The sequence below is a fragment of the Artibeus jamaicensis genome, unplaced genomic scaffold (assembly GCF_021234435.1).
Source record: "Artibeus jamaicensis isolate MK-2021 breed Jamaican fruit bat unplaced genomic scaffold, CSHL_Jam_final contig_240, whole genome shotgun sequence".
Taxonomy (NCBI): domain Eukaryota; kingdom Metazoa; phylum Chordata; class Mammalia; order Chiroptera; family Phyllostomidae; genus Artibeus; species Artibeus jamaicensis.
Genome location: NW_026521506.1, coordinates 10,512,859 through 10,538,343, shown reverse-complemented (window position 1 = coordinate 10,538,343; position 25,485 = coordinate 10,512,859). Strand labels below are relative to the sequence as shown.

The 25,485-nt window shown below is 37.0% G+C and overlaps 1 protein-coding gene across 3 annotated transcripts in view; it reads right to left on the bottom strand.

The window, feature by feature from the left end:
• The window catches only part of SLC25A14 (solute carrier family 25 member 14), a 31,146-nt gene extending 5,661 nt beyond the window's left edge, over positions 1 to 25,485 (bottom strand). Inside the window, exons 1-9 of one of the 3 annotated variants that reach the window (XM_037147125.2) lie at positions 25,451 to 25,485; positions 25,111 to 25,264; positions 20,523 to 20,616; positions 19,544 to 19,691; positions 16,533 to 16,627; positions 14,900 to 14,985; positions 12,123 to 12,218; positions 6,404 to 6,528; positions 5,338 to 5,473 (exon numbers count right to left, since the gene is read on the bottom strand). In XM_037147125.2, coding sequence (XP_037003020.1) covers positions 5,338 to 5,473; positions 6,404 to 6,528; positions 12,123 to 12,218; positions 14,900 to 14,985; positions 16,533 to 16,627; positions 19,544 to 19,691; positions 20,523 to 20,616; positions 25,111 to 25,242 — 912 coding nt within the window. In that variant the 5' untranslated portion in view covers positions 25,243 to 25,264; positions 25,451 to 25,485. Of the gene's footprint in view, positions 1 to 5,337; positions 5,474 to 6,403; positions 6,529 to 12,122; positions 12,219 to 14,899; positions 14,986 to 16,532; positions 16,628 to 19,543; positions 19,692 to 20,522; positions 20,617 to 24,724; positions 24,972 to 25,110; positions 25,265 to 25,450 lie in introns of those variants that run through there. The other 2 variants (XM_037147126.2, XM_053662378.1) reach the window with 2 other exon arrangements.

The following is a 25,485-nucleotide window of genomic DNA, read 5'->3' as shown; positions in this document are numbered from 1 at the left end:
CCAGAGGGAAAGGGGGTGGGGGGTTGCAGAAGACAACAAAGAGGGGATAAATGGGGAAGGAAAGAAACTTTACTTTGGGTGATGAGGAGACAATGCAGTGTACAGATGGTGTTTTGTTGAGTTATACACTTGAAACCTGTATGGTTTTGTTTACCAAATATCAGCCCAATAAATTCAATAAAAAAGAATAAAATTAAATTAAAAAATAAAAGTAATTACAATAAAATGAAAAAAAAATGTGAATGTGATTTAGTCATACCATGGAGTATTATCCAGTTATAAAAAGGAACAAAGTAGTGATACACGTTACAACATGAATAAACCTTGAAATATTACAGTAAATGAAAGGAGTCAGTCAAGCCCTGACAAGGTAGGCATTGTCCCAATATGCCAAGGTTGCACGTTTGACACAGTCAGAGGATGTACAAGAAATCAACTGGTGAATGCATAGCTAACTAACGACATACTGATGTTTCTCTGTCTCTCTCCCTCCCTCTGTCTCTCTAAAATCAAATAATTTTTTTAAAAAAGAAAGGTAGAGGATTCCGGCCAAGATGAAGGCACAGGCAGAAATGCTTCACTTCCTAGCATACCAAAAGAGGCATAACTACCACTTTAAAAACAAAGAACAACCAGAACTGCCAGAAAAAAATTTGCATGGAAGTCCAACAACCAGGGAGTTAAAGAAACATTCATGTAGACTGGTAGGAGAGGCAGAGACAGGCAGCCAGCATGGATAGCACATGGGGCAAGGCAGCAGCTGGCAGACTGGGTGGGTGATTCCACATTCGCATGCAGATAAGCCAGGAAGAACAATGGGGGAATGAGACAGACCCCAAAACCCAAGCTTTCAGTGCAGGGAAACTAAAGACTCAAAACCCCTTGCTATAAAAAATCTGTGGGAGTCACAGGAGAGGGGAAACTCCCAGTCTCGCATGAGTGTCTGTTGCAGAGGTCCACGGGGTCCTAAAACATACACAAACATACCCACCTGCGAATCAGTACCTAAAAGAGCACAATCCACTTGTGGGAAGTGAGGGAAGTGATGGAAAGTGGGACGGGAACTGAGCAAGTGGCATTGCTCCCTCTTGCATCCCTCCCTTACAGACAGTGCCCCAACACAGCAAAAGGGTTGCCTCACCCTGGAGAATATCTAAGGCTCCACCCCTTACTATATAACAGGTGTGCTGAGACAAAGAAATATGACTAAATGAAAGAACAGATTAAAACTCCAGAAAAAGAACTAAGTAAGGTTACTTCTTTTGGAGATAGACAATCTATCTGATGCAAAGTTCAAAACACTGGTAATCAGGATGCTCACAGAAATGACTGAGCTCATTCACAAAATGAAGGAAGAAGTGAAGGCTATACAAACTGAAATAAAGCAAAAGATACAGGGAACCAACAGTGAAGGGAAGGAAAGTGGGACTCAGATCAATGATTTGAAACAGAAGGAAGAAATGAACATTCAACCAGAACAGAATGAAGAAACAAGAATTCAAAAAAAAATGAAGAGAGGCTTAAGCACCTCTGGGACAACTTCAAACACTCCAACATCCTAATCATAGGGGTGTTAGAAGAAGAGGAAAAGCAAGAAATTGAAAACTTATTTAAATGAGTAATGAAGGAAAACTTCCCTAATCTGGCAAAGGAAATAGACACGCAAGTCCAGGAAGCTCAGAGAGTCCAAAAAAAGTTGGATCCAAGGTGGAACACACCAAGACAAGTCATAATTGAGTTACCCAAGATTAAAGATAAGAAGAGAATCTTAAAAGCAGCAAGAGAAAAGGACAGACAGTTACCTACAAAAGAGTGCCCATAAGACTATCAGCTGACTTCTCAAAAGAAGCCTTACTGGCAAGAAGGAGCTAGAAAAAAGTATTTGAAGTCATGAAAGGCAAGGACCTACATCCAAGATTGCTCTATCCAGCAAAGTTTTCATTTGGAATGGAAGGGCAGATAAAGTGCTTCTCAGATAAGGTCAAGTTAAAGGAATTTATCATCACCAAGCCCTTATTATATGAAATGTTAAAGGGACTTATCTAAGAAAAAGAAGATAAAAAATATGAACAGTAAAATGATAACAAACTGACAACTATCAACAACTAAACCTAAAAAAACAAAAACTAAGGAAACTAGAACAGGAACAGAATCACAGAAATGGAGGTCACATGGAAGGTTATTAGTGGGGGCAGGATAGGGGAGAATGGGGGTAAAAGTATAGGGAATAAGAAGCATAAATGGTAGACACAAAATAGATGGGGAAGGTTAAGAATAGTATAGAAAATGGAGCAGCCAAAGAACTTATATGTACAACCCATGGACACGAACTAAGGGGGTGAAAATGCTGCAGGGTGGAGGAGGATAAAGGGAAGAAGAAAATTGGGATAACTGTAATAGCATAATCAACAAAATATACTTAAAAAAAGAAAAGTAATGAAAAGGTTATAAAATTGTAGTGATGACAGTTGCACATATCTGTGAATACACCAAAAGGTACTCTGAATAGATTAATTTTATCATGTGTGAATTGGTTCTCAAGAAAGATTTTTTTTAAATGCAGTGAAACCTCAGTTCTTGAATGTCCCCCATCTCAAACAATTCAGTTCTTAACCAAGTTGTTCATGGAAGAAATTTCTCAGTTGTCAAACAAAACTTCAGTTCTTGAATTCTCAGCCCGACAACCCTTACATACTGATACCTGTATGATCAAGCACATATCTCTCAGGTGACAAGCAAAAAAGATTCAGTTCTAGAACAAACTGATTCTCAAATAGCCTTGCAAAATGAGTTATGTTCGAGAGCTGAGGTTCCACTGTATAATAAATGATACGATAGACCAAGTACACAAAACTTATACCCATAATCTAGTTTAATACTCTCAGAAGGCCTTTACGAAAAAGTAATGAGATCTAAATAATGAGTAGAAGCTAGTCAAGTGAAAGAGAGTTAGGATGGAGTTGGGGGGCATCTAACAAAGTACATGGCATAAGTGAAAACTTGGGAATGAGAGAAAGTCTAGTACTAGAAATTGTTCAGTACATCTGAAACGCAGAATAAAGGTAGCAAAGATAAGGCTGTGGAAGGAAAAAGGGGTCAAGTCACATAGATCATTGGGTATATGACAAGCCATTCATTGGTTTTAAGATGGAGGTAACAAAATGAGATTTGCAGTTGCTCATTTCTATGTCAAAGATGAATGCATAATTCCATTCACCAAAGTGTTTTGGGACTCTTAGAGATGAAATAATAAAGTATGATGCTATTATATATAATGACAATGTAGAGTGTAATTGTTTTAAAGAACTTTAATAGTAAGTAAGTGAATAAGTGAGTAAATATAAGCACTTAAAAGTTATTGCCAACATGAAAATATGTTTCTGCCAATACAACACAGAACAGTGATTACAAGTACAAACTTTGGAATCAGCCCCTGCTTTAAATCCCAGAGTTGACATTTACTCGGCATGTAATCTTGGATAAATACTTAGCTACTCTAAACCTAAAATCCATCATTTATAAAATGGGAAAGATAATGTCTACCCCACAGGGTTGTTGTGAGTTAAAGGACATATTATAGTGTATTGCATGTAATAAGTGTTCAATAAGTGCTAGCTATAACTATATTATTTTCCCTTTAGCTCCTAGTAGCCAACCTTCCTGAAGTAATTTTATACTTATCTACTTATCCTCACTTCCTGGGTATTTATCTGTCTCTTCCTATTAGAATCATAATGTCATGAAAGGCAGGACTTTTTTGGTCATCAACCTAGAAAAGTGCCTGGCAATAAGACTCTTAAACATTTTTGTATTGAATGAATGAATGGTTAAATTGAACCACTTCTCAATGCACAGCAGCTGGCTTTTGCAAACACCAATCCAGCGAATATTATATCTAAGAGATACTTTGCAGTCCTTATACTGGATCTCTCTATTCCATTTCACAAATAATTACTCATCCCTTCTTGAAACTCTTTACATCCTTGGCTTCCATGACACTATTCTCTTCTAAGTTTCCTCATACCTTTTGAACTATTATCTTTTAGTGTCCTTCCTAGGTTTCTCATCTGTCAAATCCTTAACAATTGGCATTTCCTCAGAGTTATTTCCTTGGCCCTACTCTTCTTCTCTATACCTGTGATTGTCAAGTGGAAGGGTGAGCATGTGAAAAATAGTAAGGGTGGCTTTTGCCAAACTCTACTCTCCAGAGTCCAAGAATTACTGCCTCTGTGAATCACTATTAATGGAACAAATCTTATAATACTCCAGTGATCTAGGAAGGCAAAAAAGCTGTGACTTCCTCTACTTGTTCTCCTTGGTACCCCACCCCCGCTCCACAGTTATGTAACATCTGTACACTACTGATTCCCAAGGCTCTCAGCTATACCCCTGAACCCTCCTCTGAGTGAAGACTAACATATACAAATACATCCACTGTGTCTTCCTCATGAGCCTCAAACTAAGTGTCTATAACTGTAATGTCTCCCACAAAACCTGTTCCTCTTCCTGTGATGCCTCTGTCAATGAATGTCACCACATGGTCACCACTAAAATATGTAAGGTCTCATTAGGATAGCTCCTGATACATAATAAAGCACTCAACATATATGGGTTTTTATTATTCAAGATGCCACCATCTACAGGGAGCCTTTCCTAAACTTTCAAATTGGACTAAGTTTTCCTCCCATTGATTCCCTGAGGTTATCAGTTACCAACTGTGTTAATTATCTGTTTGTTCACCTGTAGTATGCTATAATTTCTGTGCCTACTAAAATGTGCCTAATATATAATAAATAGTTGTTACACTAAAGTGAACCACAGAGAAACCATATGGCAATATAATATTTTAGCCTCAAATTTGCTTTCTGTAGAAGTACTATTACGAGTGATTATATAATACATAATTCATTTATAATATTCAGCTCTCCACAAGAATAACATCGCAGAAACTTTCAAAGCAAAAGTGTGAACAATAGCCCAATGCTGAACTAAAATTGAGTGCCAGATTTTCTATTACAGGGACTCTGTCATTTTTGAAGTGGGCAAATGTGGGCATATGTTAAGTGTTTTATATCAATTCCACGTGGTACTATTAATAAAAGTATCCTGCAGTCGCAAGCATTCAAATCAGAATAACAAGATTAAGGACAACTGTGCATCAGTGGATTGCCAAGGGCACAGCTTTTCTACCTGGGAATTACTCTGAGAGCCTGCAAAAATGTATATAAGGATTCTTCCATCTTCAGAATTATATGTAGCAATTAAGAATAAGGCTTGAAAGTAGGTCTGAGACATCAAGGAAGATGAAAATTTAATCTAAGCCCATAGTATGCATACCTTTAAAATACCATCCAAAGTACCCTTGTAGAGGTCCACATGTCCCACGATTGCCCTCTGGTTCATCATACGAGTTCGAACCACATCAACTGGATTAGAAGCCAGAGCCCCAGCTAAGCCGCATGTAAAGCTGGAACTAAAAAGGAAAACTTTAAGAAAATAGATTGCCCCACTTCCATCCCTGCCCACTAAACAGAAATTAGGCCAAACTTAAATGTACAATGAATCAGACTCATCAGATAAAACCTGGCCCTTGCCCTTTCGTTATAATCTAAAGAGAAAGAAAACATTTTCTAAAGAGACATCATTTAAAAGTTGTCCCCTTCACTTTTCATTCTGAAACTTAGACAGCTTTTTTCTTAAAAGGGGGCAGTTTATAAATCTAGCAAGATCCCTAAGCAGGAAGTGTCACACATCATATGTTAGTTAGGTAAATTTTTCAAAACATAGGATTACATGGCAAATGCATTTAAGTAGTAAAATATCATACAAGTTGCAAGATAAAGAAAATGTAGGATGATACTGGCAACAGTCTTCAGACCAAAACTATGGTTTTGTTTCAGGGGCCCTATTAAATTATACCTTTTTTCTCAATCTCACTGATAAAAGTGTGCTTGCCAAAATAAACCAAAGCAAATAATAGATATTTAGGCTGTGTATGAACAAATGCAAACCCTACAGACATCTGATAGGCTGCTGTATCAGACACTGCCTCTAAGGACCTGAGTGGTCATAGCATCTGGGATATAAAACAAAAGTATTAGCCCTGGCTGGTGTGGCTCAGTGGATTGAGCTCAGGCCTATAAACCCAAGGGTCACTGGTTCAGTTCCCAGTAAGAGCACATGCCTGAGTTGTGGACCAGGTCCCCAGTAGGGGGCGTGTGAGATAGGCAACCACACACTGATGTTTCTCTCCCTCTCTTTCTCCTTCCTTTCCCCTCTCTCTCAAATAAATAAATGCAATCTTTAAAAATAAAATAAAGGTATTTATTCTATAAGAGAATCTCACTGAACGATGCTTTTTAAGTACTGGAACTATGGTATGAACACAATTTATCGTACTTACACAAAGTGAGTTAAAATTGTGTCTCCCATCACTCCTGACAATATTAAGTGCTTCTTTGTAATATCATAGACGGGTAGCTCTACTCCCACAACAATAGCAGCCCGCTGAGCAGTTGGAACAACACCCTACAAAATACAAGTGACATTAGACACCAAGAAAATACACAGGTAGTATGACATAAGTCTAAAAGTGAGCAAAATAGGTTGTGAATTTAAAAGTGACAAAAACTTCAAGTCTGGCCCTGGCTGGTGTAGCTCCGTGGATTGAGCGCGGGCCTGTGAACTAAGAGATTGAGGTTCGACTCCCAGTCAGGGCACATGCCTGGGTTGCAGGCCAGTTCCCAGTGGGGGACACATGAGAGGCAACCATACATTGATATTTCTCTCCCTCTCTTCCCTTCCCCTCTAAAGATAAACAAATAAAAATCTCTCCCCTTCCCCTCTAAAGATAAACAAATAAAAACAAATAAAAACAAAAAAGTTCAAGTCTGAAGTACAGAGGTCCCTCTTTCAAATCAATACTGGAACAAGTCTGTGAATTACTAAAAAAAATTATGTATGCTTTGAGGTGGTAAAAGTAACAGTCTGTGAATTATCTCACTAAAGCTGTTATAAAAAGCAAAATAAAACAAAAGTCAGTAGGGAGAAAAGAGCTTCCAAATTTAATTCACAGAATTTTACTGTATACATAAAGAGCACACTAGGGTGACAGCAAAGTATGATGCAACTAAGGAAAAGGACAAGGCAAACAGGGCTGCTACCTCACAAGTCCACCTGGGGTAACACTACCAGCATTTCACACACTAACATAATATTCCTATTATTTTCAAGCTCACATGAAAATTCAGGGCTTCTAGAAGATTAAAAGAAATGTTTTTGAAGAATACTGACACAAGAAAATACTTAAGATATAACCTTAAAGAAAGCAAGACATAAAGTTACATATAGTATTCTAACTTAGGGAAAAAGGTATACATGCATGTCAAATCTTTGTAAAGGGCTAGACAGAAGTACACTGAAATATTTTTCTGCATCTGGAATTAGTATAACAGACCAAGTAATTTCCATTTATATGTCTTTGTATAATTAAAAATATCACAATGAATGTTTTCCTTTATAAATTTTAAATGTTTATAATTGAAAATAACATACTATGGAGACAACTGCTTTCTGGCAGACTGATAATATTAAAATATTCAATCATCTTCGATATCCCTAACTCCACGTATGCAGTGGAAGTAATGTAGCTGTGCTGTCACCAGATGTTTTACGCTACTGATCGGGCTCACTATCCCAACAGTGCCTTCCTCACCTGCTCTAATCTGTTAGAAGACAACATTTACAAGTTCACCAAGGCTACTATGGTGAACAGTAATGTCCCAAACTGGAGCCCACAGGCTGAATTCAGACCACAGACATGTTATATATATATAAATACACACATACAAACATACATATGTGTGTAGGTATATATGTATGTATGACATATACTGTGTCCAGAAGGTATTCAGCCATATAATATGAAAACCAAAGACATTCACTGAAGAGGATAGAAGATACAAGAAACATTATACATATGACAATTAGGACAATGACAACTCAGTCCCCTTCAAAGTAGGTACCTTGGGACATCACACAATTCCCCCAGTTGCCATTAACTGCCCTATCATATGTTCCTAAATCTCATCTACTATACAAAATCTATCCCCTTTCAAAGGTGATTCTAGTTTTGGGAAAGGCCAGAAGTTTCAGGGCACCAAATCTGGGTGGGCTGTAGGGGGAAAGAGTCACCTGGGGGATTTGATGTTTTGTCCACAAACTACATGAGACGTGATGCATGAGTGGGTGCATTGTCCTGACAAAGCTGCCAATCACCAGTTGCCCATAGCTGTGGCCTTCTGAATCATCTGTATAGTTTCCAAAGAGCAATGTTCAAGCTTAAAACAAAATTTGATGCACATTCTTTGCTCTACTTGCTCAGTCATTCTGAATACGATGGCCACACAATACACATGCTCACTCAATGGCATCTACTGCCCCCACTGATTAGTACAGTGAAGTCATCATTCTTCATGAATGCACATTCCAGTCCACTCTCCTTGGCTGCCAGGTTACATAGATGTCTCACAAACCATTTTTGTTATATTAACAATGGCTGGACTTTTTCCAGACAGACTTCATATATACACACAATAGAATATTACTCAGCCTTAAAAAGGAAAGAAATTCTGACACATGTGACAACATGAATGAACCTGGACAGCATTATGCTAAGTGAAATAAGCCAGTCACAAAATGACAAAAGTATGATTCCACTTATATAAGGTACCCAGAACAGTCAAATTCATAGAAATAGAAAGCATAACGTTGGGGGGAGGGGGAAATGGAGAGTTGTTTAAGGCATTTAAAATCCCAGGTTTGCAAGATGAAAAGAATTCTGGAGGCTGGTTGTAGAGCAGTGTAAATGTACTTAACAAAACTGAACTTGAAATGGTTATGATGGTAAATATTATATTATGTGTATTTTACCACAAATGTCCATAATACCTAAAGCAACCTATAGATTCAATGCAATGCCTATCAAAATACCAATGATATACTTTATATATGTAGAAAAAATATTTCAAAAATTTATATGGAACCATATGTGACCCTGAATAGCTTAGCAATTATGAGAAAGAAGAACAAAGCAGGAAGAATCACAATACCTGATATCAAACTATATTATAAGGCCACTGTAATCAAAACAGTCTGGTACTGGCATAAGAACAGACCCATACATCAATGCAGCAGAACAGAGAGCCCAAAAACAAACTCATGTCGATACGGTCAGTTAATATTTGAAAAAGAGCCTTTTCAATACATGTGGTATGGGAGAGCTGAACAAGTACATGCAAAAAAAAATGAAACTAGATCACCAACTTACATCATAGACCTAAATAAATTCAAGATGGATAAAAGACTTAAATATAACTTGTGACACCATAAAAGTCCTAGAGGAGAGCACAGGCAAGAAAATCTCAGATATCCCATGCAGCAATATTTTCACTGATATGTCTCCTAGAGCAAGGGACATAATGGAAAGAATAAACAAATGAGACTTCATCAAATTAAAAAGCTTCTGTACAACCAAAGAAAACATCAACAAAATGGAAAGGGAACCAACCATATGGGAGAACATATTTGCCAATGATACACTGGACAAAGGTTTGATCTCCAAAATATATTTAACAACTCACATGACTCCACACCAGGAAGACAAGCAATTCAATTAAAAAATTGGCAAATGACCTAAATAGACACTTCTCCAAGGAGGACACACAGAGGGCCCAAAGTCACATGAAAAAATACTCAGCATCACTAGCCATCAGAGAGGCAAATTAAAACCACAATGAGATACCACTTCACACTGGTGAGAATGGCCATCATAAATAAATCAACAAACAATAAGTGCTAGTGACACTGGTGAGAAAAATGGAACCCTAGTACACTATTGGTTGGAATGCAGAAAGGTGCAGCCTCTGTGAAAAATAGTATGGAATTTCCTCAAAAAAACTAAAGATGGAACTGCCTTTTGATCCAGCAATCCCACTGCTGGGACTCTACACTAAGAATCCTGAAACACCAATTCAAAAGATCCTATATACCCCAACCAGTGTTATTTACAATAACCAAGTGCTGAAAACAGCCTAAGTGCCCACCAGTAAATGAGTGGATCAAAAAACTGTAGTACACTTAAATTATGAAATACTATGCAGCAGAAAGAAAGGAGGAGTTCCTACCCTTCACAACAGCACAGATGGAACTGGAGCGTTATGCTAAGTGAAATAAGCCAGGTGGTGAAAGACAAATATCATATGATCTCACCTATAAGTGGAACCTAATCAACAAAACAAACAAGCAAACAAAATATAACCAGAGACTTGGAAATAAAGAACAAACTGACAATCACTGGGGGGAAGAGGCATGGGGAAGGGGATAATGGGGAAAGAAGAGGAAGGGGTAAGAAAAGGAACACAAATAGAGGACTCATGGGCACAGACAATGGGAGGAATTGACTGTGGGAGTGGGTGGGGATGGGGTAGGGGTGAGCAATGGAGAAAAGTCAGGACAACACTAACTGAACAGCAGTAAAAAATAAAAATAAAAAAGAATATATGCAAAAATAAAGTAGCTATTTTCCCTGACAAAATCTACAATTCTGTTTATTGTTTTCTGTTTTTCTTTTAGCCTTAGTTTGTAGAAAAAATTCTAGCGAGTTCCATTTTATGATTTTATATTAAACTAATCAAGAAACTGTACCGTACTATTATCAAAAAGCAAACCTCAAGGATCATTAATGGATGCCAAGACCACTGGCTGAAAGGTTATTAGGTAATAGGATATACGCATAATGCTAGAATATAACCCTATGAACTACTTGCTAATTGCAAAGGGGGAAACAACTTATCTTTTACAATGCTGAGATCTAGTAGATATCATCTCACCACATAATCAAACTTGGCATCACTAACTGTGAGATAACCTAATATTATCTGCCTATTGGTGTGATACAATATGAAATACACAGTCTTGCCTATGAAGTTCTCTTACTGAAAAAATTTAACATGAATATAATCAAGCCAATGGATATAATTTTTAGTTTACGGGAAATATAGGTGAAATGTGATGAAACATTCTATAAGAAAACTGGTCTGGTCTCATCAATAAAGGAAATTTGATTATGGGCTGGATGTTAGGTGTTAGGGACTTACTGTTAATTTCCTTAGGTGTGATAATGGTATTGTTATTAGGTTGGAGAATGACCTCATTCTTGGGAGATTCATAATGAAGTATTCAGGGGAATATCATGATGTCTGCAACTTCCTTTCAAATAGTTTAGCAAAAAAAAAATGTGTGTATGTGTATACACACATAAATAAAGCAAATATGGCCAAAATTTAATAGTCATTTAATCCAAGTAGGTAGGTGTTCATCGTTCTATTCTTTCAACTTTTCTTCCTGTATATTTGAAATTATTATAAGAAGTTGCAGAAAATTATAAAGAAAGAAGCAAAGTTCTCTTTTTAAAGAACCTATTTATTGACAGATTCCCCATTTACTCTCTCTGAATATTCTACTAGTAGTCTTATTTAATATTACAATCTTAAGTGATTAAAATAGAATAAAGCATTATAGGAAAAACAACAAAGTGTAGATAGAAGACTGATAGATAATATGATAAAAGGTTAAGTGATTACCTCTAGCTAGGGAGACTTAATGGATTTTTTCTCATTTATATATCTTCTCAGTATTTTATACTGTATCTTTTACATTTAAAAAAGCTTTTTTTAGGCAACATCTTTAGAACATAAGCACTACGAAGACTATCATAAATACACATTGCTGTGTTAGTACAATATATATTTTTGCTGGCAAAAATATATATTGAAGAACTAAAATCACTGTGAACTTGAACAAACCAAAATGGTTATCTCAAATAATGTAATATCTTCTCTCATACTTACAACCCCCAAATATTAAGCAGAATATAAAAATAAAGTCGACTGATAACTTCTAGTCCTTTCATAGGTGACGAAGAGCTTCTTACCTTATTTTATGGATTACCAAGAATCTTACATAGTATAGGATGACAATTCACAACTGTATGGCTTTAAATAAAAAGCAGTCTTTGCAAATTCTAGGAACTGAGTACAGAACAATAGGAAAAGAGTACTCACCCTCCACAGACCCTTGGTACCTTCTTGTTGGTATATATCAATGAAGCTGCCAATCATGCTGCCTTGGAACAAGCTTCCCTGAGCCTGCATTCGAATCTAAAATAAGAAGAGGTGAACATTTTGTTTTGACAGAGAAACCAAAATGAAATGGCTCAACTCATTTAAAATTAAGAAAACAGTATTTTGGAATTAAAGAAAAATCAGCCTGCTGTTATTATGAAGTTAATGTCTTAAACTATACGTAGAAAGAATGCAATTTGTGTCAAAGTATCTTATAAAAATGATTTTTACCATGCTCCTCATACCTAAATCCATCTTTTCTAGAGTTGAAAGAAAACTTGGGAAAAAGGAAGAATAAGTACTCAGTGAAAGTAGTAAACAATTCATCTAAAATATAATTGGTTTGTGAAAAATTCAAACAACCTACATATCCAAAACGGCAAAGGACTGGCTGCATAAATTTATGACACATCCAGTTAACAGAATACTATGCAGCCATAAAATTTTGTCGTAGAATAATATTTGACATTGAAAAATGCCAACAAGTAACTGCTATATAGAAAAAAGCAGGTTGCAAAGCAATATGTATGGTATATGATTTTTATTAAAAACAGGTAAACTTAAACCACATACACAACAAAGAGATTGGATGAATATATATACCCAAATGTTGACCGTGGTTTAAGTCTGAGTGATGAGGTTACCCATAAGCATTTTTCCCATTTTTGTCTTTTTTCCTGCTTTCCACTTTTTTCTATATTGATCATGCATTGCTAATTAATCGTAAAAAGCAAAAATGCTTTAAAATATAATTTTATGCTATAAAATATGAAACTGAGTTTTGTTTGTAAAAAGGATGATACTGTGTTCTGCAAAGTGGCCTTTGAGAAGCATAAGAAAGGAGATATAGCACTAAAAAGCCATGTGAAAGATTTAATATGATTTCCCACTGACTCTGCACATATAGAATCACATTAGTCAGTCACTAAATACTAGTAGCCCAAATGCAGCCCTGATTTTCATGAAGCAAAATTCTACATTTCAATAAATGTCATGTGACAGAAGCTTGTTTTTATGTAGAATGTCAAATGCTACCACCAAGAGTTGAAATAAAAACCTAAACCAAATTAAATCAGAATAGAAACTATCACAAAGACATATTGAAAACACAAATATCCTCTGGTAAGTAGGAGATATCTTTTTTATTTAAATTATATTTTATTGTTTATACTATTACAGTTGTCCCAAATTTTCCCTTTTGCCCCCCCTCTACCTTGGAACTGAATCAAAGATTTCTTTAAGGAGATGATTCCTGAGCAGGGCTGGGACTCTGGTGAAGCAACAGGTGTGGCACTTCCCTCAGGCACAAAATGTAGGAGGACCATGCACAATATCTCAGTAATCCACATAAATAATATCTTAATACACAAAGAACTAAATATCAAGTGATTGTAACTAAATACAGGATCCAACATGGTAGGATTAGGATGAGGCAAATGAGATGAACTGTATAAAATATTGATATTTTGTTCACCAATATTCTGTATTCATTTTAATTTTTGAAAACTATTGCACAAAAGTGTTATCTCTCTTGATTCCTGAGTTTTTTGGCACTCCCTTTCATTCTACACCCAAAGAGAATACCTCGTCCTAGTCCTGGCCCTATTCCTGAGCAGTCTTGAAGGACAAATTCATGAGGAAAGTGAGGGAAAGCACTGAGGCAGAAAGAGAACTAAATGCACAAAGGCAAGGAAGCAACGCATAATAAATGAGGGAAAGAGCAGTCCAAGGATAAGTAAAAGGACTGAACAGCCCAACTGTGATTATAAATCCTATATTGGTATTGTCACAGTCTGATTGTGACTTGGGATCCTCTCACACATGTTATCAGATATTTAGTGCCTATAATTAATCATATGTTTAAATAAATTAATAAATAGAAAATTTTTGCCATTTAATAAGATAAAATAAGATGAAGATTAGCATTAAAATAAATGTTTCATTCTGTTTTGATAAAATCTGAAAGAAATCCAATTATATTTTAAAACCTCAGCACCACTAACCTATACTGTTCTGGTTCTAAATTCATAATATCCCAACAAAAGCCAAAATATACCATTTTAAAGCCAAATCTCACTCTTAATAGAAATATGGATAAGACAGAAAAAGACAAAAACAGTACAGATTTAAGGTACCTCAATTAGTTATTAAGAGGCTTCTCCAAAAACTGCATCGATTTATCACTTTATTTGGTACCTTAGCTTACACCACAGGCCAATATACCATACTAAGCTCTGGAAGGGATGGGGAATGTGCCTTGCTTTTGTAACGTGGGGAAAGTACTATTATATATACAAGTTTACTCTCAGATCACTTTCGGAAAAGAATACAAATAGAAGTAGGGGATCTTGAAAATAATTTCCTTAAAATGGCATAGCCCTTGGAAAGAACTTATAGAGGTTTGCATATTCTAGTTTGAAGACCATTGGATAAGCCATATCTTAATAAATTGACTGCTATTTATTGAGCATCTGCTACGTACCAAGTACAATGATAGTTTATATATATTATCTATAATCCTTAACAACATTGTGTGACAAATACTAAATTAATTTCATTTTACAAATGAGAAAACAGGCTTAAAGCAATGAAGCAATTTGCCCAAAGTTTTACAGCTGTCAAGTGATAGAGTGGGGAATCTAAACCCAAATCTGACTCAAAACTCATGATCTTTTCACATCACACTGCATACATCCAATGCTACCAGACCACCTTACCTTTAGTACATCAGTGGGATTGGCTATAGTGGAAGATATCACTCCTGACACTACCCCACAGATCATATTAACTAGAAGAGTTTCATCTGTAAAAAGGAGCAAAGAAAGAAAGAAATGTCTGCACATATTAGGTACCAGTTTCTGAGAACAGAGTACTGAGGTATCAGAGGAAGGGAACCCTAGTCAGAGACATGACTGTAAAATGAAGCACAAAGCTTATGGAGGAAAAAAAACCCAAATATTTTTAGACTCCAAATCAGTACTGTAACATATAAAAATTGTAATATATGTCATTATTGTTTTTAAAAACTATTTCTAAAGGACACTGAAACATGTCCTGTTGTTATATGCTACTGCTAATACCACACACAAATTTAAACATGGTATTTACCCCTCAATCATTTCAAATATCTAAAGAAAATTACTTTTTAAAGTCTTTTTCTGGAGAATCATCAATAAAATCTCAGGACAGAATGTTAAAACATAAAATCTTTAATAGAAAAATTTCTAAATATTAATTTTGACTGGACTTAGTATTGACTGGCCTCTATTTATTTACAGGTTTCTGTAGTCAAATGTGAAAAACTAGTCATTTGGAACTACATCTCATTAGCTACCAAAAACAAAACAAAACAAAAAACCCAGAGCATATTGTTCTAAACTTAAAATTCAATCTTTACCATGCCTCTTCACCATGATGAGCCCACAAATAGAAACTACATAAACTCAAGTGAAGAATCTGTTAAAGGAAATTACTTCAGGAAGCAAATCCTTCAGGATACCCAAAAACGAAGCTCCAGAAAAAACTGATTTCGTAAAGTGATACAGAGAATACTGCTAACCAAAGGGCTCTCCAGCTGTTCCCAACCATGTTAACAGCCCCAGGCCTGTAATAAAATAACCATTTAGTACAGCATCGGGCTGGCACTGGTACAGCAGCAAATAGACATATAATGCTAAAGTGGCTCAAGCATATAATACTAATGTGGATAAAGTGGCCCCAGGTACATCAGAATCTACATTATAATAGCATAAAATTACTCTACCTAACAAAAACTTGTCAAAATCAGCAGCTAGAGCCCTGACTGGTGTGGCTCAGTGGGTTGGGCATTGTCCTGTAAATCAAAAGGTCACCAGTTTGATTCTGGGTCAGGGCACAGGTCAGGGCACATGCCTGGGTTGCAGGCCAGGTCCCCAGCTGGGGGCATGAGAGAGGCCACTGATCAATGATTCACACATCCATGTTCCTCTCCCTCCCTTTCCCTTTCTTTAAAAATAAATAAAACCTTTTAAAAAATATCAGCAATTAGAAAAGCCCTTATAGTTGAAGTCCTCTTGTTGTTGAGGACACCATTAATTTTCTGGACAAGCTTATTCCATGTTCCCTCTCTGGAGACCAGAAGCCATTTTTTTTGTTTGATATGAAAAGGGACAAACTTGAAGAAAAGATCCCTCTAACATATTATCACCTCTGCAAGGATTAAGCCCAAGTCAATACAAGCTCACCTCACTTTATCTTTGCAGTGACTATCACCCATTCTCAGGCATCCCATAAGAAGCACTTTCCATTAAGCATAATTTCAATAATCTCTTTGAATATTACCCCAAAAGAGAATAAGGAGTCTATACTGACCTTCTAAACGTTCTACAAATAATCTCTTCAAGCTTTGGTAAATGCCAATCTTAATGGTGCCATATGATGCCTGCCTTAGTAAAGCAGGAGCAATTCTGGGAAAAAAAATTAAAAAGAAAAAAGTCAATTATACTCAACATGAACTTGCAAATTATATAGTTCTAGGCAGCCTACTCATTTCCATTACCTACCTCATTCCACCCAACACCACCAAAATATACATTTTTTTCAAGCACCCATGAAACACTCACCAAAAGAGCATATCTGGGTCATAAAACAAACCTCAACAAATCTTTAAAAACTGGAATCACACAGAGTATGTTGTATAACCATAATGTAATTAAACTAGCAATCAAGAAGGAAAATCCTTACACATTTTAAAATTAAACAACACACTTCTAAACGATCCATGGATCATAGGAAGTCTCAAAAGAAATTTCAAAAAGACACAGAACTAAATGAAAATGAAATATTCAACCTATTAAAATACGTGGGATGTAGCCAAAGCAGTGCTGTGAGAGAAATTTGTAACACAAAATGCTTACATTACAAAAGAAGAAAAGTCTTAAATCAATAATGTAATTTCCTACCTGAACAAACTACAAAAAGAGCAAAATAAACCCAAAGTAAGCAGAAGGGAAGAAATAATAAAAAGCATAAATTAATAAAATTGAAACAGGAAAATAGAGGAAAAAATGAATGAATCAAAAAGTCAAATGTTTTTGGAAAAAATCAATAAACAGGGTAAACCTCTAGCTAAAGAGAAGACATAAGTCATCAATATCAAGAATGAGATAGGGAAGCCCTGGCTGGTGTAGCTCAGTGGATTGAGCGCAGGCCTGCGAACCAGACAATCGCGGTTCCATTCCCAGTCAGGGCACATTCCTGGGTTGCAGGCCGGTTCCCTGCAGGCCAGTTCCCAGCAGGAGATGCACAAAAGGCAACCATACATTGATGTTTCTCTCCCTCTCTCCTTCCCTTTCCCTCTAAAGATAAATAAATAAAATATTTTTAAAAAAGAATGATATAGGGAATAAATAACACTACAAATTCTGCAGCCATTAAAAGGATAATAAGGGAATGCTATAAAAAACTGTATGCTCTTAAATTCAACAATTTAGATGAAATAGACGGATTCCTTAAAAACCACAAACTACCAAAACTACCAGAATCAAGATGAAACATAGTCTGAAGTCTCATAACCATTAAACACTTTTAATTCATAATTTAAAAGTTTCCAAAAAGAAAATCTCCAAGCCCAGATAATTTCACTGGGGAATTCTACCAAACATGTAAGGAACTAACACCAATCTTATACAATCTCTTCCAGAAAACAGAAGACGGAATGCTTCCCAACTCATTTCATGAGGCTAGTATGACCCTGATAGCAAAACCAGAAACAAACAGTATTAAAAATGGGAAGTTATAGGCCAGTATCTCTCATGAACTTAGAAGCAAAATTCCTTAACAAAATATTAGCAAATTGAATCCAGCAATGTAAAAAAAGAAGCATACACCCATTACTCACCTCATAGGTTTTTTGGTTTGTTCATTTGTTTTTTAAATCAACCTTACTTCCTAACAGTTGCAGATACATCTTCCATCCTTTCAAGAAGGAAGTACCAGACCCAAGATTTCACCCTGTTTGGTTTTCCTTATAAACTGGAGACATTCTCACTTGTACATCCTTTGAGATTCTTCCAAATTACAGGACTATATTTTGGTAGTTATAAAAGTAATCTTGTGATTATCCATGCTGATGAAAGAATATGGATGTATTGCTTGATTTTTTCCCCAAGAAAATTGTCTTTGAAATTCAGCCTAACACAGATTAGTAATAAAATTGATGTCCATTCTCTGAGCAATAAACTGGTACCCTAGATGCAGGAGTGGCCTAGGAAGCTGGCAACAGATAAACAACAAATTGGACAATAAACTACAAACTTATGGCTAATCAAAAGCAGACCAAAAAAAAAAACAAAAACAAAAGATGGGTCTCCCTCTCTCTCATTCTGTATTTTGTGTAAACTGCCAGAATATTATTCCTTTAAAGAGGAAAATTTTTAAACAAGTCAGTATCTGGCAACTCAAGAAAAATACCATAGAAAAATATACAGTTAACTATTGTTGCTATCCATAGTGTCTATCATAGACTCTTGGGAAAACAGGAGAAAGCCAATGCTGCAATGGACTGTCCATTTTATTTATTTATTTTTTAAAGATTTTACGTATTTATTTTTAGAGAGAAGGGAAAGGAAGGAGAAAGAGAGGGAGAGAAATGTCAGTGTGTGGTTGCCTCTCACACACCCCTACTGGGGACATGGCCTGAAACCCCGGCATGTGCCCCAACTGGGAATTGAACCAGCAACCCTTTGGTTGGCAGGCTCATGCTCAATCCACTGAGCTACACAAGCCGGGGCTGGACTATCCATTTTAAAATGCATCACTCATAGCCTTGGCTGGTGTGCCTCAGTAGACTGAGTGCCGGCCTGTGAACCAAAGGGTCACCGGTTCAATTCCCAGTCTAGAGCACATGCCTGGGTTGCAAGCCAGGTCCCCAGTAGGGGTCATGTGAGAGGCAATCACACATTAATGTTTCTCTCTCTCACTTTCTCCCTTCCTTCCTCTCTGTCTAAAAATAAATAAATATTTTTTAAAAATTTATGCCCACAACCCAGGCAGTGCCCTAGACTGGGAATTGAACTGGCAACCCTTTGGTTCACAGGCCAGCATTCAATCTACTGAGCCATACCAGCCAGGGCTAAAATCTTTTTTAACAAATAAAATAAAATAAAACGCACCACTAATAGCTGCACATACTTAAAAATGGACCCAAAATCCAAAGGCTCTAGGCTTTAAAATAAGCAAGTGAAATACAAACTGGCACATCAATATTAAATTACAAGTTGAAATGGTGAATATGAATGGCAACAAGCTATCAGACAGCTGAAATACATGGCTTCTTTAAGAAGTATTTCTATTCATGATGTAAGGAAAGAATCCAGTCTTACCCTGAATACAGAGCCAACACACCTTCTTCTTTATAGATTCGGAACAAGGCATGAAACATTCCTCGGTATTTTATCTCTTTGAAGCGGGCATCGATGCTTTGGCCTTGAACTTGCAGTCGTGTTTTGGTTAAGTCCACAGGAAAAGTTCCTATGAAGGAACACATTCATTCATAAGTTTTTCCAAGGAGCCACAATTAAATGTTGGTCAAATGTATGCCAATGACAGTTTTTAAAACAAAACAAAGTCCTTTTTATAACACATAAAAGAACACTAGAATACCACTGCCAGAAGACAAAGAGTTGTATGTGGTAAAGCAAAATATACTACTGTAGTCTATCTGGTCAGCAGAATTTGACCCACAGTATAATTGAAACGGTGATATAATATAGTACTTTAAGATGGTCTATACATAGTAAAAATGAAAAATAATTTAAATGTTTTAAAGTCAACAAAGATTACTGGATTGGAATCACTAGTTTAGGAAGAAAAAATTTATAAAATGAAAAAACACAATCTAAAAATATTCCAAAATACAAATCAAATAGAGAAAAATCTGTTTTGATTGTGATAGTCAATTTGCTTGTAAAATGAACAGAAGTTTGAAAAGAAGTTTGCATACTTATACTAAAATGTTGCAAACAACTTATCATAAAGGAAAGACTATTAGTACAGTGATAGAGCAGAAACCCCTATCATAATTAACTCCCTCTGTATTTTCAGGTGTATTACTTAAGCCTAGCAAATTAACAAATCATTAAACTATCAAAAATCTTCCTAAGTTTGACTTTTCTCAACTTCACTTTCATACCACTAATGTACTTTCTCAGAAAATGTCATTTGATGGCTTTGAGACAATAGTTTTTAAAACAAAGAAGGCCCTTCTTTGTACTTTTTCTCTAGCAGCCACCAAAAATAACTGTCACCACAAGCTTCTACCTATACCACAAGAAGCAGATTTGTCAGTTTTCATATTCTTACCAAACTCAGCAACAATAGAGGCAAGGCCGCCATATACAAAGGGTTTCCAATTCAGACCAGACATCTCATGGCTTACAGTGGAACTCTTCTGGGGCTAAAACAAACACAAATCAGAACAAGGCACAAGAATGAGGGGCATTTGTTAGTTTCTAATCACAACACTTATATTAACAAATTTGGCAAATAAAACAGACATACCAAGTGGAATGACACAAAATGGGGGATCCTATTTTATGTGATAGATGATCATGAATGTGTTCTTTACTGCCATTCTGTAGGGGCACACATGTAAACCACTCAAAGATCAACACGTGCCTTTCATTCTCTCTAGTTTCTTTAATGTTATCCCCATCCCCACCCAAAGAAGAGGTTTCAGGCCATCCAGCACACCCAACTTAGACATTCGACAACACAATTAATAGTGAAGGAACCTGGAGTTTAAATTATAGAGGCTGAGGCATCTCATAAAAGCAGTTCATGGTATTCAGTCACATTAATTCAGGTGCAAAGCACAAGCTGACACCACTCCCCTCCCATATACTTAGCCCTCACATCTCTCCACTAAACTTTAGGGTTTTAGTTCATCTAGCTAGTTCTATCTATCCACAACTCCCCCTGCAAGGTCCAGGTTGAGTTAAGCACCTTTTCACCTTCCTTCTGATTCCCAGAGGAATGACAGCAATATGGTGTCTCTATTCTGTGTGACATTTAACTTCCACACATCCAGTTAATCTCCTTTTCCCTGGCCTTTTAAAGCACATACATTTTTTTTTTCTTAGAAGTTCAGGTTCTTTAACAACATATTCTACTTTTCATCTCCCTTTTCCTCCTTTCTCATCCTACCCCACCTAGAACCATCATCATCAGTCTTTTCAGTCTTTTTACCTGCTACTCTCAGCTATCTCTTTTTCCCACAGCTCTGCCCTCTATATCAGTGGTTTTCACATTTTAATGTGCACCAGAATCATCTACAATGTGGATGAAAACATAGATTGGTGGGCCTCACCCTCAGATTTTCTGATTGGGGGTCTGGACCTGGCCTAAGAATTTGCAAGTTTCCAAATACTGCTGATGCTTTCACATGTTAAGAAGTACTGCTCTAGGCATCACCTAGATGCATTATTACTAAATCCTGGTCAAGCTGTAATCTCTTTGCTTAAGTTGGACTCTCAATTCCCAGTTGGGGCACATGCTTAGGTTGTAGGCTGGGACCCCAGTGAGGGGCATGCAGGAGGCAGCCGCACATTGATGTTTCTCTCCCTCTCTTTCTCCTTCCCTTTCCCCACTCTCTAAAAATAAATAAATAAAATCTTTAAAATGAAATAAAATAAAATGTTAAAAAAAGAAAGGTGAAAACATAACTGAAATGCAAAAAAAAAAAAGGATTTGTGCAGTATATGGAGAAGGTGCTGTGACTGATCAAATGTGTCAAAAGTGGTTTGCAAAGTTTCTTGGTATTATTAATATTTTGGCCAAACAATTCTTTGCTGTGGGGCTGTCTTATGCATTGGATGGTGTCTAGTAGACTAGAAGCCAATAGCAGCAGATAGCCAGCATAATCAAAATATGCAAATATAAACATTGGTGACAATGAAAAATGTGTCTTTTATTATACGGAAAAAACTAAATGGACTTTTGGCCAAACCAATATGTATTTAATTTAAAGGATTATTAGGAAATCATGTTCTTCCAACTCCTGGAACATTTTTTTAAATCAACTTTCTTATAGAAAATGACAATAATAGTTGGTAGTTGATTTTTGATTGGTGTCTTAACAAAATAAGACTGGCAACCCTAATTTGTACCTCCTCCAAAAACTATCACTTAAATTTTATTAGTCCATTAAATCCAAAAGTCTGGGAACCACTGGCCAAATTAACACTGCTACCACTACTACCTCCCCACTCCTATCTGATAGCAAAATTACTTTCAATATTAGGAAAGAATCTTGCTATGAAGAAATCCTGTATTACATTTCATCAGGTCTTATTTTAGACATCCCTTCCTCCTGCTGAGCCAAAAGTCTGCCTTCCTATAGTTTTCACCCACTTTTTAGAGGTACTATTGAATCAATTTACTCATTTTTCCCTATGAAAGTCCTTCCAAAATTTAAATACAGATATCACGTTGTTATATCTCTCAGGCTACATAACCACAATCATTTTCATCATTATTATACTTCAATTACTACAGCTGGAAATTGCAGTTGCTTATGTGAGGGCCACATCACACCACTGAATCATTAAAATGTCAGCTAAAACCTCCAAATGTTTTACTTAAGGCTATTCACAAACACGCATGTTACATCACACCTATTCTACAGCTATGCAATGTTTTCTGAACCTTCATTTATCCCTTCTACATCTTAATCTCAAGCATACAAATAATGATTAGGATGTGGTCTATCTGCTAATTGCCCATGTTATTTTCTCTCTTAACTAGGCACCATCCCTGAAGGCAGAAGCCATGTATCACAGCAGTTTTTTAAACCCCTACAATAGCTTGCACAGAATTGGGAACACATCCATTAAATACATGGTTGATTCCAGTGTAATGTCCTTTATCTGTGAATGCAGCCTATATGTAAAATATTACAGAGAAATCACAAAAATTAAGTTGCTGTACCTAACCAATACTACACATTCAGTACACAACACTTTGCTGATCTCAGAGAGTCTCTGCCTATTAATTCTGTTCCCTTGCTTCTTTTGAAGGGAATTATTTGTATAAAATACCCCAAACATTTAACAATGATTTTGACTTGTGGGGGTGATCCCCAGACATGGGTAATAGGAAAGAAGTCATATCTAAGTTCAAACAGAGTACCTCAAATATTTTTATTCTATGAAGAAGCCAATGAAAAATGTCTTCAAAATGCAGATATGTATTCTGAAGTCTAAGAAAAATTTGATAGCCTAAAGAGTGAGAAGAGTGCCCTAAAATACAAGTTATCTAGCCCTACACTACTACAAAGATCTCATCAGAAAAATCTGGGCGCCTTTCTTGCTTTCCTCTTTAAGAAAGAATAGGTATTAGAGACTCTCAGATTCAAGAAGTAAAAATGGAGAGTCAAGCAAATATTTATTAAATGGATATTATATGCCCAAACATGCACTGTACTATGGTCTAAACATCATGTTTTTAAAAAAAAGAACAAATAAAAAGAACAAATATTCTAACACCATGACAATATTTATCATTTGACCTGTATTTCCTGGATAATCAAGAAGACAGAGGTGGGGATAAAAGTTCTATAAAATACCATGCTTGCCTTTCAAGAATTTATATTCTGGTAGAAGAAATCATAGTATCTCATCAGAGAAAAAATTAAGTGCTAAACTATATAATACAAACTATAAAAGCAAGGTAAGCATGGAAAAGGAGACGGATCAGCATGGGCTTAAATAATTATGAAAGGTTTGTGGAGGTGAGAGAATTAAAAAGGGCTTTGACAACAGGGCAGGTAGAAATCTGGATAGGTGTAGGTAAGAGAGAAGGCAGGGGGAGAAGAGCCGGACGAACAAAGGCGCAAATGTGGGGAAAGCACAGCACGTGGAGACAGGCATCAGTATGGTTTGTTCTGAGAGGCAGAGTGCAACCTAACTGGAACAAAAAATTCCCTTCTCTCATTGAAATAATACCAGTCAAGAAGTGTAAGGAACAGATCATGTTGAAAGGCTTCAAACCAAAGTGTGTGTGGTGGGGTGTGATGTATACTGTAAGATTTTGAACCGGGAAGTGATCTGAGGAAATCCTATTTTAGTTTGCCTATCAGGGCTTCGGCAAGCAGTGATTACAAATGTGAGAGGAAGGGAAACTAGCTTAGGATGGTGTGAAGTAAAGCACACAAGGTGTTTGGCAGTGAGGTCAGAGATAAACTCCAAAAATAGAGACACAAAGAAACTCGATGATGTAGGAAATGAAGGCGAGGGAGGGAGGGAATTCATGATGACTCTAAGCATACCAAGCCTGAAAAAAAAAAAAAGGAAACACTGATAGAAAGCTACAAATATCCCTGCTGTTACCTTGTCTAAGAAACTAATTCGTGTTGATAAAGGCTGTCATCACAATTAGTCATCTGAACTGCATTTTAATAGATGCCTTCAATGCCTTTACCTCAGGGAGTGGAAGAGGGTAAAAACTGAAGGGGAGCATCTTTCAACAGCACCCTTCACACTAATACAATGGAGGTGTTTGCTTACTCCGCTTACAATCACGGCCGCCGTTGCAAACTTCACCCTTAGAAAAATTAGGATTATTCCAGGAAAGATACCCATTCACCCTCTGGGTAGCAGGATCTTGCCAGTTCCTCAGCTGTCAGAGCGAGTTCGTGAAGAGAAGGGAGGCGCCTGAAGCAGGCGACCTCCCAGGGGGGTCGAGGAAGCTGGGTTCAACCGAAGAAGTAAAACCAACGATGCCAGAAGAGTGAAAGACAGGGAAGGGACTCAGCTGAGGGGAGAGAGAGACCAAAGGACTGTTAAGCCCCTCCCAGGCCGGGAACCAGGCGAACCAGGCCAGCCCGGCCCCGCGCGGCCTGGCGCGGCCCAGCCCCGCTCCCCAGCCTGGTAATCCAGGAGCACCCCCTCACCTGCTCGGGCTCCTCAGACGACTGGGAAGCCCAGGCCCCCACAGTCGGAAACGCCACCGCAACGCCAACCCGGAAGCATTGAAACCAGCGGAAGTAACCAAGTTGTTGCCCTGGCAACAGCGGTGCAAGCATTTCAACTTCGCCTCCTCCAATCCTGGAAAGAAGGCGCGAAGTGAGAGGGGAAAACAACAGGGGTTTTAACGGGGAAATCAGGCAGGCTGCCCAAAGGGGCACGCTGATTTTGGGGAGATGTAGGGAGACGAAGATAAGGTGCCTTCTGCAGTTAATATGCTTATCAGTAAAAGCAGATCTATCCTCTCCTCCTCGTGTTACTACCCACCTAGTATCAACTAGGCCCCGGAGAGAATGGGCGGA